Source organism: Neopsephotus bourkii, unplaced genomic scaffold (genome assembly GCF_033783945.1).
Source record: "Neopsephotus bourkii isolate Nb327-2 ecotype Australia unplaced genomic scaffold, CSIRO-AGI_Nbou_v1 NB_1052, whole genome shotgun sequence".
NCBI classification, from domain to species: Eukaryota; Metazoa; Chordata; class Aves; order Psittaciformes; family Psittacidae; genus Neopsephotus; species Neopsephotus bourkii.
The window spans coordinates 1776001-1789600 of record NW_026901541.1 but is presented as its reverse complement, the minus strand read 5'-3'; the positions used below and the strand labels follow the sequence as shown (position 1 = coordinate 1789600).

The window sequence follows — 13600 nt, the reverse complement described above, 5'->3', positions numbered from 1 at the left end:
CAATATCTGATAGAAGCTTGCCCCAGTATCGGTTCCAGGGAAAGGATGAACCGATAATTGCTTCTTGAGAACAAAATGAAACCAAAAGAATAAAAGCTGGAAGGAAAAGCAGCCTTGCTGGTAAATCTGTGACAACAGCATCAGCAGCTCTGGCTGGTTTATTGCCCATTCCTTTGGCAGCCCAGCAAAATCATCTCCCAGAGATCCACACGTCTCTCTGTTAAGTAGACGGGGCAGGGGGGTTGGATCCTAAGGTCCTTTCCAACCCTAACTATTCTATGATTCTATGATTCTGAGTAACCATTGCACTCACATTCATCAGGCTGCAGCAAAAGCTTTCCCATTAGCCAGTTCACTGAGCCATTAGGGGGTTCTCCTGAGCACTGTGGGCTGTCACACTTTCCTTGCAGAGCACTCAGGAGTGTCAGCCATGTGACTCCATGTGGTCACAGCCACATCACTCCAGCATGCACCTTGAAAGAGAAAAGAGCAATGTGATAGGACAAAGGGTGATGGTTTTGAACTAAAAGAGGGGAGATTCAGGCTGGATGCGAGATAAAAAACAGCTTGTCAGTGAGGATGGTAAAACACTGGCACAGGTTGGCCAGAGAGGTGGTGGATGCATCATCCCTGCAGACATTCAAGGCCAGGATGGATGTGGTTCTGGCCAACCTGATATAGTTGAAGATGTCCCTGCTCATTGCAGGGAGGTTGGACTAGATGAGCTTTGAAGGTCCCTTCCAACCCAAACTGTTCTGTGAGTCTATGACTCTTGCTTGCAAGGCAGAGACCTCCAAGAGGAGCCTTGTTGTTGCTTCCATCACACTCTAGGAAGCTCTCCCTAGAAGTTTCCCCTTTTTGGAGGGCTCCTCCTCCTCCAAACTGAGCCTGATTACTCAAAATGGGCCGAGGCAGAGTCATCCAGTGCACTGTCAGGTACAACACCTGAGGGGAACAGGCTGCAGCCATGCCTGGCACAGGATAAACATCTACTCCTGCTTACCGGCAACACTTGGCCTTTCACTTTCTGCTTTCAGCAATGAGAACTGGTTCTGCACAGCATCTGTTGCAACTTCTTGCAAGCACAGAAATGCACAACGAACCTCAGCAAGTAAAACCAGTGCATGGAGACTCCTTCCAGCCCTGCTCGTCCCAGCAGACTGCGGGCAACGCGTTGCTCTCTATGTCCTCTTGGCATGTGCAGAGCTGTCCCCAGGCCGCGGTGGTCTCTCTCAGTCGCTGCTGGAAATGGTAGCAGAGGCTTTTCCATGAAACTATTTGAAAAATGCAGATTCTCTTTCCTTCTGTGTCGATGTGCATGCATGACGTGACACGCCATTCAGGTAAACCTAGCTTTAGCGATGTGGATACTCACAGAAATGAACTAACAAGTGCATGCCCCAAACCAAACTTTAAATTCACAGGTATGGGTATTTGCACCAACCAACTGAGAGACAATAAATAGCATGTAGTTTCTGTTCTCTATTGTGAAAACGACTCAAAAAGATTGATAAACATTAACCCCATACACAAATGTGTGCTCTATGCAGAATGCTTAACAGTAATTGCAAAAGGATTTGTTGAGTAATTCCCCCCACACACACAAAGAGGAAAAAAAAAAAAAGGCATGATTGTCAGGAGAGGACCTGGTTGTGGGAAGAGGCGCTTAATTCACTGCATGAATGACTCACAGTGAATTACTTGCATAACTCCACTCACGGAAATCACTACTCTGCAAAAGTGCATACATGTTAAATCAACCAAAACACAGAGCGGTCCATATTCTTGGTACAATGCCGGTACAGAATGAAGAACATTCCTCGCAGCTGGGCAGGAAGAGGGGAAAAATCCTCTTTTTTGGTATCCCGGCAATGTTTTCAAGAAACAGTTCGACAGCACTCGCTGGCCCTATTCATGCCTGGCATTTATGTTAAAAAGAAAATCCAGGCCTGTAATATTCAAGAGCAAGCTCTTGCTGACAATGAAACTTTGACTAATAAATCTGAGGCTGTTTCCCACCCAACTCCATTTAAAACTACAAGGTAATTATGGGCCTTTCCTGCAAAAGCCAGAGCTCCTCGAAGAATGTCAACTGGCATGATTTTCTTCAGGCTATTCTCAGGATAAATAACTCCTTCCTTTATTTGCTATCTGTGCTTCGATTGTGAGATACAAAGCTTACTGGAATTAAATAAAGGGAACAATTTTTCACAGTCCCACCCCACTTTAATTCCCCACATCAAGTCTGCAAAACTAAACCAAAAGGAAAAAAAGGCAAAAAAGGAAAAAAAAAAAAAAGGTAAAGAAAAAAAAAAAAGAAGTGTGGGGGGGGGGAAGGAAGAAAAAGGTCTTGGCTCCTTTGTAAGTCTCCTGTGCCTGACACAGTCCACCAGCCACACTTCAGGCATTAAATTTGGGTGTTGGTGACCAGGTGATACACATGCCCTTGGCTGCAACACAGTAATTGAAATAGCATAAACTGGGAGCTTATTCCGCAGGTACAGTCAATGCAGAGGCTCCAGCTAGTATTTCAGAGCTCTCCTGTTAGGAGCTTTATTGATTCCAAGGACAATCTTGGTCTACAGGGAGACTCACTGCCCATATGTTGCATGAGGAGCAGCAGCGGAGAACAGCTGGGTACAGAGAGCATCCCATCCAGAGCAGAGGTCCACACAGCAGTGGCAGCGGTGTGGGCAGCAGCATCCTTGGGGAAGCAGAAGCGCGTTTGCTTTTGTAGATCTGCCCAGCAGATAAAGCACCTACAAAACCCAGCAGGATTCTGCACTGCAGGAGAAATGGTCTCAGCCACCTCTGCCCAGCTGGGACGGGACAGCAGGGGTGAACACAGGCACATGGATCCTGCTGCCCAGTGAGACCCCAGCTATGTTGAAGCAAGCCCTGGAGTAGCATCCCCAGCTCCTCCTGGGGTTTCTGCTTACAATTGTTGAATAAAATGCATAAATACTCCCTGGAACTGGGACCTGAACCTGGGGTATCCTTTGTCCCAAAGGAAATAATCCCCCACATCATTTGCTCATGGTGAATATACCTATCAACAACATCCTGAATATTATGTTTTGGTCATGCAGAAGGCATAAAGGTCCAAGCGGCTCAGGCTAAGGAAAGCCTGCAACCCCTATCTCCTGCTTCCTGAATGCATGCTCTAAAATACCACAGTATCCCACACAGGGAAGGGACAAGGGGTCTGTTACAGCTTCTAATCCAGCTATTTGAAGAAAGCAGGTATCATCCAAGGAGCCTGCACTGCTAACTTGAGAGTAGGATGTGTCCCAGCTCCTGAACAGCTCTGGGACAGCCTCCAGTTCCTTCTCAAGGTTATTGTACTTTTGAGCACGTGCTGGATCTGTGGCTAAGATCCACAGGGAATTTTGTCTCAAAATGGGTGAGGCTATTGATACCAGGCAATTCTGGGAGACAAGTGGTGCCAAGGTGCAGGCAGTGGAAACCTCATTTCAGAGGTCAGCGTTTGGCCCTATTTTTTTCTAAATCAATATTGCTCCGAATCTATGAACCAGCTTTGTACACTGAACTTATGAAATTCATGCTTATTTAGTGGGTAAATTCATAAAACTTTGCTATGTATCAGCAGCTCTCCAACTGGCAAGCAAATAACTCTGCCTCACCCATTTCTATGAGATAATTGCATGAACACTTCGTTGTGTGTGCAGGAGCACACAACTTCGGCAAGTGCATGTTCTAGGATATCACACATAACACAAGTGACTTGTGCTGTGACAACCTAAGCCAAATTCACTTACAGGCAATTAAGTCAGCTGCATGGCGGTCGTGAGGCACTTTTGGTAGTAACATGAATCACATAATCGTTAGGGTTGGAAGGGGCCTCTGGAGATCATCTGTCCAATCGCCATGCCAAGGCAGGGTCACCCAGCGCAGGTTACACAGGAACACATCCAGGCGGGACTGAATGTCTCCAGAGAGGGAGACTCCACAACCCTCCTGTTCCAGTGCTCTGCCACCCTCAGTGTAAAGAAGTTCTTCATTCTTCCTCGTGTTTGAGGTGTACTAAAACCCTGCATCAAAGTAGTAGATTCAAAAGCCTAAGTCAGTAGACATTGGAAGAAACTTCACACAGGAATAAGCAATTTTAGAGTGTCTTGTTAAAAAATTAAGCAACAAATTCATCACATAGTAGTACAGGATTGAGAGATGGCACCAGATTTTGGAGTTGTGCTGCTAACCTACTTCACTGCTGTGTCCATTAACGTTCCACCTTTTGGCTGTCCAGTCCATTGCACTTGCCAGCTGCTTGAGGCAGAGGCTTAACCTGATCTGCAGTTGCTCAACTGCAGTGGTTCTTCTGCTGCAGTTTTAAAAACTCTATTTGGATTAGTTTTTAGCCCTTGTCATTGAAGCAAAAAGCTTGCTATTGTGATTCAAGAGATCTCAAGATTGAAGATGCCTGGTAAAACCAAGCTGCAAGGTGTCACTGTTTTAGCTCCACATGGAGGATTATCAGCTCTTGGAGCTGGTGACGCCACCAACAGCTGTTTGGAGATTCCTGGCATGATCTGATTGAGCTCAGCCCAGCATTTCTGCCACCAACCACACATTCACAATGACAAGAGACTCCTGCACACTTCTGAGAAATGCCTTTTATTGTAGGACAGGAGTTGTCACATGGACATCAACAAAGGAAATCATTCCATAGCAATACCAAAATCAAATTATTACACAAATGCAAAAACCAAACCAAAACGAAAGCCAAGTTAAAATGATGAAAAAGCGGTGTGCTGTTACACAGTGTAAAACACATACAACGGAAAGCCACATTCTTCTGCTAAAGTGTCAGATGCTCATCACCATCACAGGAAATAAGTGATTTCAACTTTTTGTCCCCCTCCCCCCCTCCAAAGAGGCAAACTTGAAAGTGAGATATTCCAAAGTGTCAGACAACACAAAAAGCAGCATTTTTGGGAGTTTCTGTAACATTTGGATCTTTTGTCCCCTTCTGATTCTTTCTGCAATCCTATTTTAAATGTGTATTGGGAAGGTTAAAAGAAACAGTCAACAGCACTTAAGCAGCCAGCATTACTGATAATGGTCAGAAGAAGGTCCTCCCTCTTCCAAAGGGCAGCGTGAACAGCATCGCAGAAGACCAGCCTCTCTGGCAAATGAGCTCTGGTTCAGTTCACTAAAGAGGATTTTGCCCTTAAAATACGCAAAACACAAGATATCCTATCCTTGAGAACTGTTTTGACTCTCCCGGTGGTCTTTTGAGGACAGGTGGAGGAAAAATACACCAAAATGAATGTCTGAAGGACAATTCTTGAGATCAGAAGTAGAGGCTGTTCCTGGTCTTTTACACCAAATAAGCAACAGTTCTGTAACTGATGATTTTCAGTATTACTGTATAAAATTGTATTTATTACAAATAAGACTCTGGAATACTTTAAGGCACCTCATGGTGAAGAAGTATTTTAAAGGCTTGAATAACTCAGAAGACAGCTCTTTTCCCAAGATTCCCATGAAGGAATGTAGTTTCCAGCTTTGCCATTTTCAAATAAACCATGAAAATTTTCCAAGGGGAAATTCAGAACTATTTGAACTTTTCTTTAAAAGGTGACCCAACAGCCACCTAAACAAAGCAACTATCAACAACAAAACCCAACAAAGAACCTAAAAAACAATTTCCTGATTAAAATATTTTTGTTAAACTATAAAGGTGGTATAATGCCAATGACAGACACAAATGACTCACCAACAGTTGTCCTACCCAGCAATTCATGGGTTTCAAGTGTGATTTTGTTTTCTCTTATACTGATATTTGATACCTACAGCTAGTAATGCCCTGCCAAGACATGTGAAGGAGCAGAATCAGAATTTTCAGAGATACCTAACATTTTTGTGCACATTCAGAAAGCTACAGGATGAAATTAATTCTAGCTTAGAGACTGACAGCTAGATCTGTCAGGGTCTCATACCAGTGAGTCTGCAGCAGCCAGTGTTTTGGAGCTCTGCTCTGAAATATGACTTACCACAGATTCATTTCAGAGCTGAAATGAACTAAAACTGTAATTATACCCTTGGTTTACGCATGCATATCTCCTTGGTTCTGATATAAAAATATAAACTCAAGGTATATGGCCAGGAGAACGTACTGTTCTCTTAGAGTATTTAAAAGTCTCAGCATAATATACACCATATTTACTCTCTTGTTAGAAGTAACTACTTAGAATAAAAAGAATTCACTACTGCAAAATGCAATTAGACTCTGGATATGTCCACAGTGCTCAATAAAAAAGGTAAACAAATGAGCTCAAGCACCAGACTCCATTAAGTGTCTACACTACCTTACTGGTCAGCCCACCCTAGCCCTCTTTTAGACCACTCCAGCCAGGTCTCTCCATGGCAAAGCTCGAGCACAGTTTGGACATGGTTCACACCATGGATCCTTCCAAAAAGGCAGGTACAGACAAGACCATGCAAGGTTAAACTTTCCTCATGCTACACAGTCTCCCAGCATTATCCTATGTGACTTTATGCACTCAAAACACTTCTCTACGTCTTCACATACCTCTGCAATACAAACATCACTCTATTGAGCTGCAGAACAGCTCCATCCTTATGTCAGACAATTTGAATCAAAAAAGAAACCACAATGAAACACACTAGTTAAGTTCATTAAGTGGACAGCATGAACCTGGAGAAGAACAAGGGCCAAGTGATACAGAAAGTGGATGTGGCTGGTGTGCTCTGAGAAGGATCAGCCATAAGCACTGCTTACATGAGACAATCTGTGCTACATGGCTCTGGGGACATGTAGCTGTCCCTGACTATCTGCTAATTAGCACCGGGTGTAGTACAAGCCTCATGCTGCATATCACTGCATGAAGTTCAGTTCCACTGATCTCGGTGGGATTTACTGTAGCATAAGGTACTACACAACACAGAAGTGTTAGAACCTGCAAGACTAGGGACAAGAGCCTTTCATTTTATAACTTCTTGCTAACAGAAGAGGATGTTATTAGCCAAACCAGATGTCTGATGTTTGCTTCCCCCACCCACAAGGGGAAGCACTGCAGGTAGTAAGAGGTCTTCCCCTCTCTCCCTGGATCTCATAGCAGGACAGCAAGCCTCACCACAGGGAAGATGCTGCACCAGGGGAATGAGGATTCTGCCTTTTGCCACTGGGCTGACTCCAGAGCGGAACAAAGTTCTTCAGATGAGCTCTTGTGTTGAGGCACATAGGCTTTGGCCTCAATTTACTTCTTGACAAGGAGAGTAATTCTGTATTTGAATTAGTTATTTGCCAGCAGAACTGCTTGAAATGAGAAACATTCGTGTTTGCCTTACTTTCAGACCACTAGGTTAACAGTGAGTAAATGTTTGTCTTACAAAGATAACAGCAAGTATCTCCAGTATGTTTTAAAAAGCACAGTATTTTCCACGTCCCAGAGAGAACTGTTGCCTTTCAGTCTCTTCTGTGCCCTTTAAACAGTTAACATAAACAGATTTATTTTCTACTGGACCTCAAAGAGCAGGTATCTCACTAAACATGAAAAAAATCTGAAGCAGCGCAGCACTTCCTGTTTTTCTCTTTAAACATGGGAACAGTGCCTTTGTTTGCTGAATCAGGATGTAACTTATGAATACCTAACCTCCCTCTCCCACTGCATTCCTCTCGCTATCAGCAACAGCCATTCAAAACTACAGGTTGTACTTTCCTACCTCTTCTGGTAGGATGGTAACTTCAAACAGCTCGAGTTCAACAGAACCCCTGATGCAAAACTTTAAATATACCTAGGTTACATATTTTTAACATAGAGTTAATGAATTTGTTGTGTACCCTGCAGTTACGGCTTTGGCTTGAAGGCACAAATATTAAGGCACAATAAATGCAAATAATGTATACATTTCAATGTGTTGTGCTGAAGATAACTTTGTATTACACGGTATTTCGGTATAATGACATGTCATTCAAACATTTCCTCAAGTTATTTTAATACCTTTTTTTCTTTGATAACCTGGATAAAAAGAGGAATGTATGTTAAATTATTTAAATATCGTTTCAGTGCAAACGTGGTGATCTTCTTCTAAAATACAGAAGATTGGGATTTGATTTTTCAGCATATGGATTTTAGCAAAATAGAACTTAATATTTACATTCATCTTGAACAGCATTATTTGAATCATTTATCAAAAAATAAGTATAAAGTAATTTTTGCTATCAAAAAGAAAAAGTGTTTTTGGCTTGTTCAATCATTTTCTCTACCAACCTGCATAGCTACTTATGACAGGTAGAAAGACAGCTGCACTAGACAACTAAGCTGTAGCCTACCAAATCTGCTGTTTAGACATAGCTGTCATGCTAAAGTGACATCGAAAAAATTTCATTTTGCTTGCTCTCCAAATATTACTGAAAGAGAAAAAGGACACACTCCTATTTTATAATAATCTCCAAATACACACCCTAGACCTGTCAGGTGTCCTGCACCTGTTTAAATAAAAAGAGATCTCTACCACGTAACTTTCAAATAAAAACCAAGTCTGCCAAATTTCATTTGCAATGCAAACAGAATTAGTTGGAAAGGAAAACATATTGCACTGAAATTAGAGAGGGAGAGTAAAAATGTTCTTCTCAGTATTAAACAGGAAGGATGTCCAGTGCAAAGAATCGCCCCTTCCTTTTCCTCTCCCACCGACACTTGCAAACACTGTCACTGAGCTTAGGTGATCTCAGGTTTACATTCTATGGAAAACAGTTTCGGATATCGGGAATCACAGTGCAGTTTCGGTTATGCATAATCCTGAGGAAGGATCCAAGGAGGAGTCAGTGGCAAGCTGACCATTCTGAACAACTTCAGGGTAATTCTTACTGAAGTAAACCTGGGAAAAAAGATGAGATCCTGTAAGTAACTGTGTATCCAACACCTTTTTAGTTTCAAATAAAATTTCTGGAGGTAAATGCCTGTCCTTAAGGAATCCCATCAGGAACTTCAGGTTGGTGGCATTCAGTAACTCTGCGTCACTGGAGAATTAGTAAAATTGTTATATGATCTTCCATTATAAAGAAGCGTGAGAAAAATCCCACACAACCTGTAGATCCGCTCAAATTCTGGTAATTCAGATAAACAGATATGTTTTATCACTTTACATTAAACTGATAAGTAAAATCATTTTACTAGCTCAAAACATGGAGATAAATTAAAAACAGGATGACAAAGAAGCTGTGAAATCTTGCGTCTGCACAAGGGTTTCTCATTTTCACACATAAAATGAACACAATGGATTTGGATGTTAATATCAGGTTGTAATCCCTATATTTTACAAACTATGATTGACAACCATTGAAACTTCAAGGTATATGTATGAAATATCCCAGCGTTTAATTTGTGCTGCAAAGCAGTTACAGGGCCTATAGAAATGTGATCTCTGGATAGTGAACCACAATAATGAAAGGAGAAGCAAAAGCTTTTAACAATGACTCAACCAAGCAACTTCTCTAAAATGTAAGATGATACCAAATAATAGGACAGTTCTTTGCCAAGCCTTTGAGCTCCTGAATTCTACCAATTTCTAGCTCAAGAGATACAGGTTTCCTGATAAATGTATAATCAGAACATAAAGGAAATGAAATGCTGTCAAGTTTCACTGTTCCACAATCATCAGTTTTTAGTAGCTGTATCGTATCTCTGTTCCTTGACAGATGCGCATAACAAAATGAAATAATGTCAAGACTTCCGTGCTCTTATCTAAAAATGTGTTTGGGTGAAAAAGGACTTCAAATGCAATTTTTTCAAAGAGGAATGTGAAAAGTTTTGTTTGAGTCTTTTAAAACAGAAAATACACTATCTTTCTGAAGCTGACACGTGTCACGAGTTAGGTCTCTCAGTCAGACTGCTTTGACTATGGCTTAGGAAACATTTCTACAAGTTGAGAGTGTTGTCAACAAAATTCAGTTAGGTTGATAATAGTGTCCTTTTCATATGTATGACTACATGTCTAAGACACGTGGGATAAAACAGAAATAAGTCATTCTAAAAACACGTTCTTGTAAATACCACTGTCGTCTTCTGTGCACATGCGCTAGCACAGGACATATGCATCGTTACAACTCTCAAAGAATATTAAGGTCTGATTTGAATCAACAAAGGAACTGGAAGTCCTGTTAAAAGGCATTCCTCAGTAAAAAGCCACGAGCGGATGCAACTGAGGAAAGTTAATCAGGCGCCTGCCCGCACATATACTGCAGAGACGGCAGCCTCAGTTGTGTATTCGCATACTGTTCCTGGTTTAAAACATAAAACTTTGGCATACTTTTAGTGCAGCTTTTGAATGGGATTTTTTTTTTAATGGAAAGTTAATAGAAAACCTTGGCACATTACTAGAGATGTAATGAAACGGCAGCGGCTTTTCAACTGTCTCATTGCAATTCCTCCCCTGAGCCCAATCCCTCAAGATATTAAATGCCCAAGCCTTTATACAAGTCTTTTCCACTGCCAACAGAGCTGCAACCTTTTAAAAAGTAATCACTGAGGTGAGCTAACACCTCATATTTTAATATTTAAACACCTGTCATAGCTTTAAAGTAAAATAAAATAATTTTCACTATTTTATTTTTCCCTTATTTTTCCCCCAAAGTACTCAAAAACTGATTGACAAAAAACCACCCCTATCCTGATGCCACTGAAGCTTGCGGAAAAGCTTCTCTCAATGCTGCCAAGAGCACAGAGAACACACCAACTTTTGTTTACCTGAATGGTAAACCCTGGAATGGGTTTTTTTCCTTTTTAACTGTTTGATGACCGTTTCTCACTTTCCCGTGGGATTTTTTGTCAACAGCTTCTTGTAAACTGAGCAAAGATAGAAACAGGGTCTCACAATGTCAAGCACAACTCCACTGCAGTCAGGCTCACAGGCTAGCTAATAAGTACTCAGCAGTCTCCAATTTGAACTGTGCCTATGTTGCTCTCTTTGACATTTGCACAAAAAATGGGGATACTGAGTGACCAAGACAGACATACAAACAGCAGTGTTGGATCAATGCAGAAGCCTGAGCTGACGTTCCAGCAATAGCTTCAATCTTAGCTAAGATGCCCACAAGATTTTTGTGAAAGTTAGGTTTCTTCCAACATGTCAAAGTTAGTCTTTCAGTTTAAGATGTGCAGCCCCCTTCATTCTTAATTTGTATTTAGAGGATAAACGCAGAATCCACACTGTTCCAGAAAATGCATTTAAAGTCTCACCTTACTGAAAGCAGCTCTTGGTACAAGTTCATTCTGTGCAAGATTCAGGCTCAAAATGCAATAAATCAAATAATCATTGCCAAAGCATGGCCACATTCCAAACCATTATGCTTAGCAACCCACTGTAATGTCTTTTGAAAAATATGTATATATGTCATATTACCATTTCTTTTTATGTGCAACATGCTGTTTTTCAACAACAGAAAAAAAGCTGTTCTTCATAAAAACAATTCTTAGTAACCACAGGAGGAATGTATGAGACCAAAAGCAATACATGTAACAGGCTTACTAGCATAAAAAGAAAAGCCATTGGAATTAGCTCTTCTGACTAAGCAACTTCTCTGGAAGTATGCATGAAGCACAAGGGAGAGCAATAACAACAACCTCAAAATAATGTCCAAGTCCTTCAAACAGAAAGAACTGTCTGTGCTTCTGGGTAGCTGCTGACTGGAGATATAGTCTCTTGATTCCCGTATTTTTGGGCTGAGTGTGGATAAGAACCATGCTTTGCATTCTTGGCAGATGCTAAAGCTTGTATCTGCCTTCTAGCCTGGGAGTTAGCAAAGCTTTTCATCAAACCACATTTCAGCAGAGACTGGTTCCTGGATCTCTTCCCTTCCTGTACAAAATCACATAACATTGATGTGGTAACTGCAGATGACTATATGGGCAAGTAACATCAGGCAATTATTTTTATGTATTTTGAATTATCTTTGAATGCAATTGTGCAATTGAGAAGAGCTGCAGGGAAGGAAGAAGAGACAGCAGGACACGGCTAAACCTCCACGGATGACAGCTGGACAGCCTCACCTCTTGCCAGTCCAAGGATCAAGCCTTGAGAAGCTGCCCTTCACAAACACTGGTCAATGAATTTGAAGTTATCCTTTTAAACATTATTTATATAAGCTCCAAATTGCCATACACACACCATAAAAAAATATGACTAACCCACTCTTTTCTAGTAATAAAATATAAGAAGTTACATTGCAGCAATGCAGGATGACAGCAGGACTCATTACACAGCCTAGTTAAGCACAAAGCTGTTTCCTCAGTTCTGCAATTAGTGGCACACATTAATTTACAGTGTACGCTCTTAGCCACAAAGCTTCACTTGAAAAACTCTCTCTCTCAAAAAAAGTTTTCAGCAGCTCTAACAAATCTCTAAGAATATGAACAGACACAGAAATCTCTTCCCTAATCTTCAAAAAGTCCAGTAGAATAGCATCCAGACACAAGCACACAGCCTCCCTGACAGCACCATTTTTCACTTTCCTCCAACTCACTGGAAATGTGTCTATTTTTACTAGGAAATAGTCAGGCAACTGGTATTTTGTTTCCTGTCTTTATTGTGTTTTGCTTCCTACCTATTGGTCTCCTCAAACAGTTCTGAGTTTGTATTCCACTAGCTCTGCTGCACACATTGAGGAGAGGAAAGCATAAAGACTAGAGGTAAAATCTGTGCCTCTTGTCTTGAAAAGGCTCTCTTAGGTTGCTACATGTCTCACTTGCATGCTGAAAGTAAAGTTACATGACTATGAAGCCAATCACTGGCAGTCTCAACTAAAGCCATACTGAAACTTCGCTGACACCAATCAGTAAAACCTTGCTCTGGACATCCTGTGTGGTAAGTCAGCAAGAAAAAAAGAAACCAAGCCAACAGCTAGCCATCAATCACAGGTCATTTTTTTATCATCTTATCTCTGCTTCAGCTTTCCACCTGAAAAGTAGAGATGATACGAGACCTCTAAGGCATATTATGAAAGTTAATCCAGTGATGTGTCTTAAACATTTCGATTGCCAGAGGAATGCTCACAATTACATTAATAATTCTGTACTCAAGAGTAGGATTTGAATAGTAAGCAGTAAATCAGGCACAGAGCCTTGTAGGGAACAAGGAGGCAACAAAACATTCACAGCTGTTTCTTAACTGAGCTCTGCCCATCCTATGTGCACAACAGAGCAAGGGTACAAGAACGATGTAAGAGAAAGCACAAAAGTAAGAACGTGTTCCCACCCCCAGAAGCCATTATATAATGCACATACAGAACCTCAAACTAAAATTTGATGGGTTCTTTTAAATAATACAGAAATAGCAAATACTGGACTCTGCAGCCCTAACATGTTTTTAGGGCAAGTTTTTCTAAGATCAATGCCCAGCACAGGTGATTATGTCACATATTATTTGCACTTACGGTTTTGTGTGCATACAGAAGGATGCAAGAAATCCAAACAGACTGTAAACTCAGGGTATATATATATATATATACTTATTGTTTGGAAGTCTGTGTATATCCCACTAAAAAAAGCATGGAAAATGGCAGCTTTGCCTTTCAATGCCAACAGCCTCTTTGGTGCAAGGCTTATTACAACAC

At 41.2% G+C, this 13600-nt stretch overlaps 1 protein-coding gene across 3 annotated transcripts in view; it reads right to left on the bottom strand.

Moving 5' to 3' along the window:
- Window positions 1-4619: 4619 nt before the first annotated feature.
- Window positions 4620-13600, bottom strand: part of ABCC4 (ATP binding cassette subfamily C member 4 (PEL blood group)) — a 154996-nt gene continuing 146015 nt past the window's right edge. For all 3 annotated transcript variants that reach the window (XM_061361080.1, XM_061361079.1, XM_061361081.1), the window contains exon 31: window positions 4620-8868. In XM_061361080.1, the coding sequence (XP_061217064.1) occupies window positions 8761-8868 (108 nt within the window). In that variant the 3' untranslated portion in view covers window positions 4620-8760. The remainder of the gene's footprint in view (window positions 8869-13600) is intronic.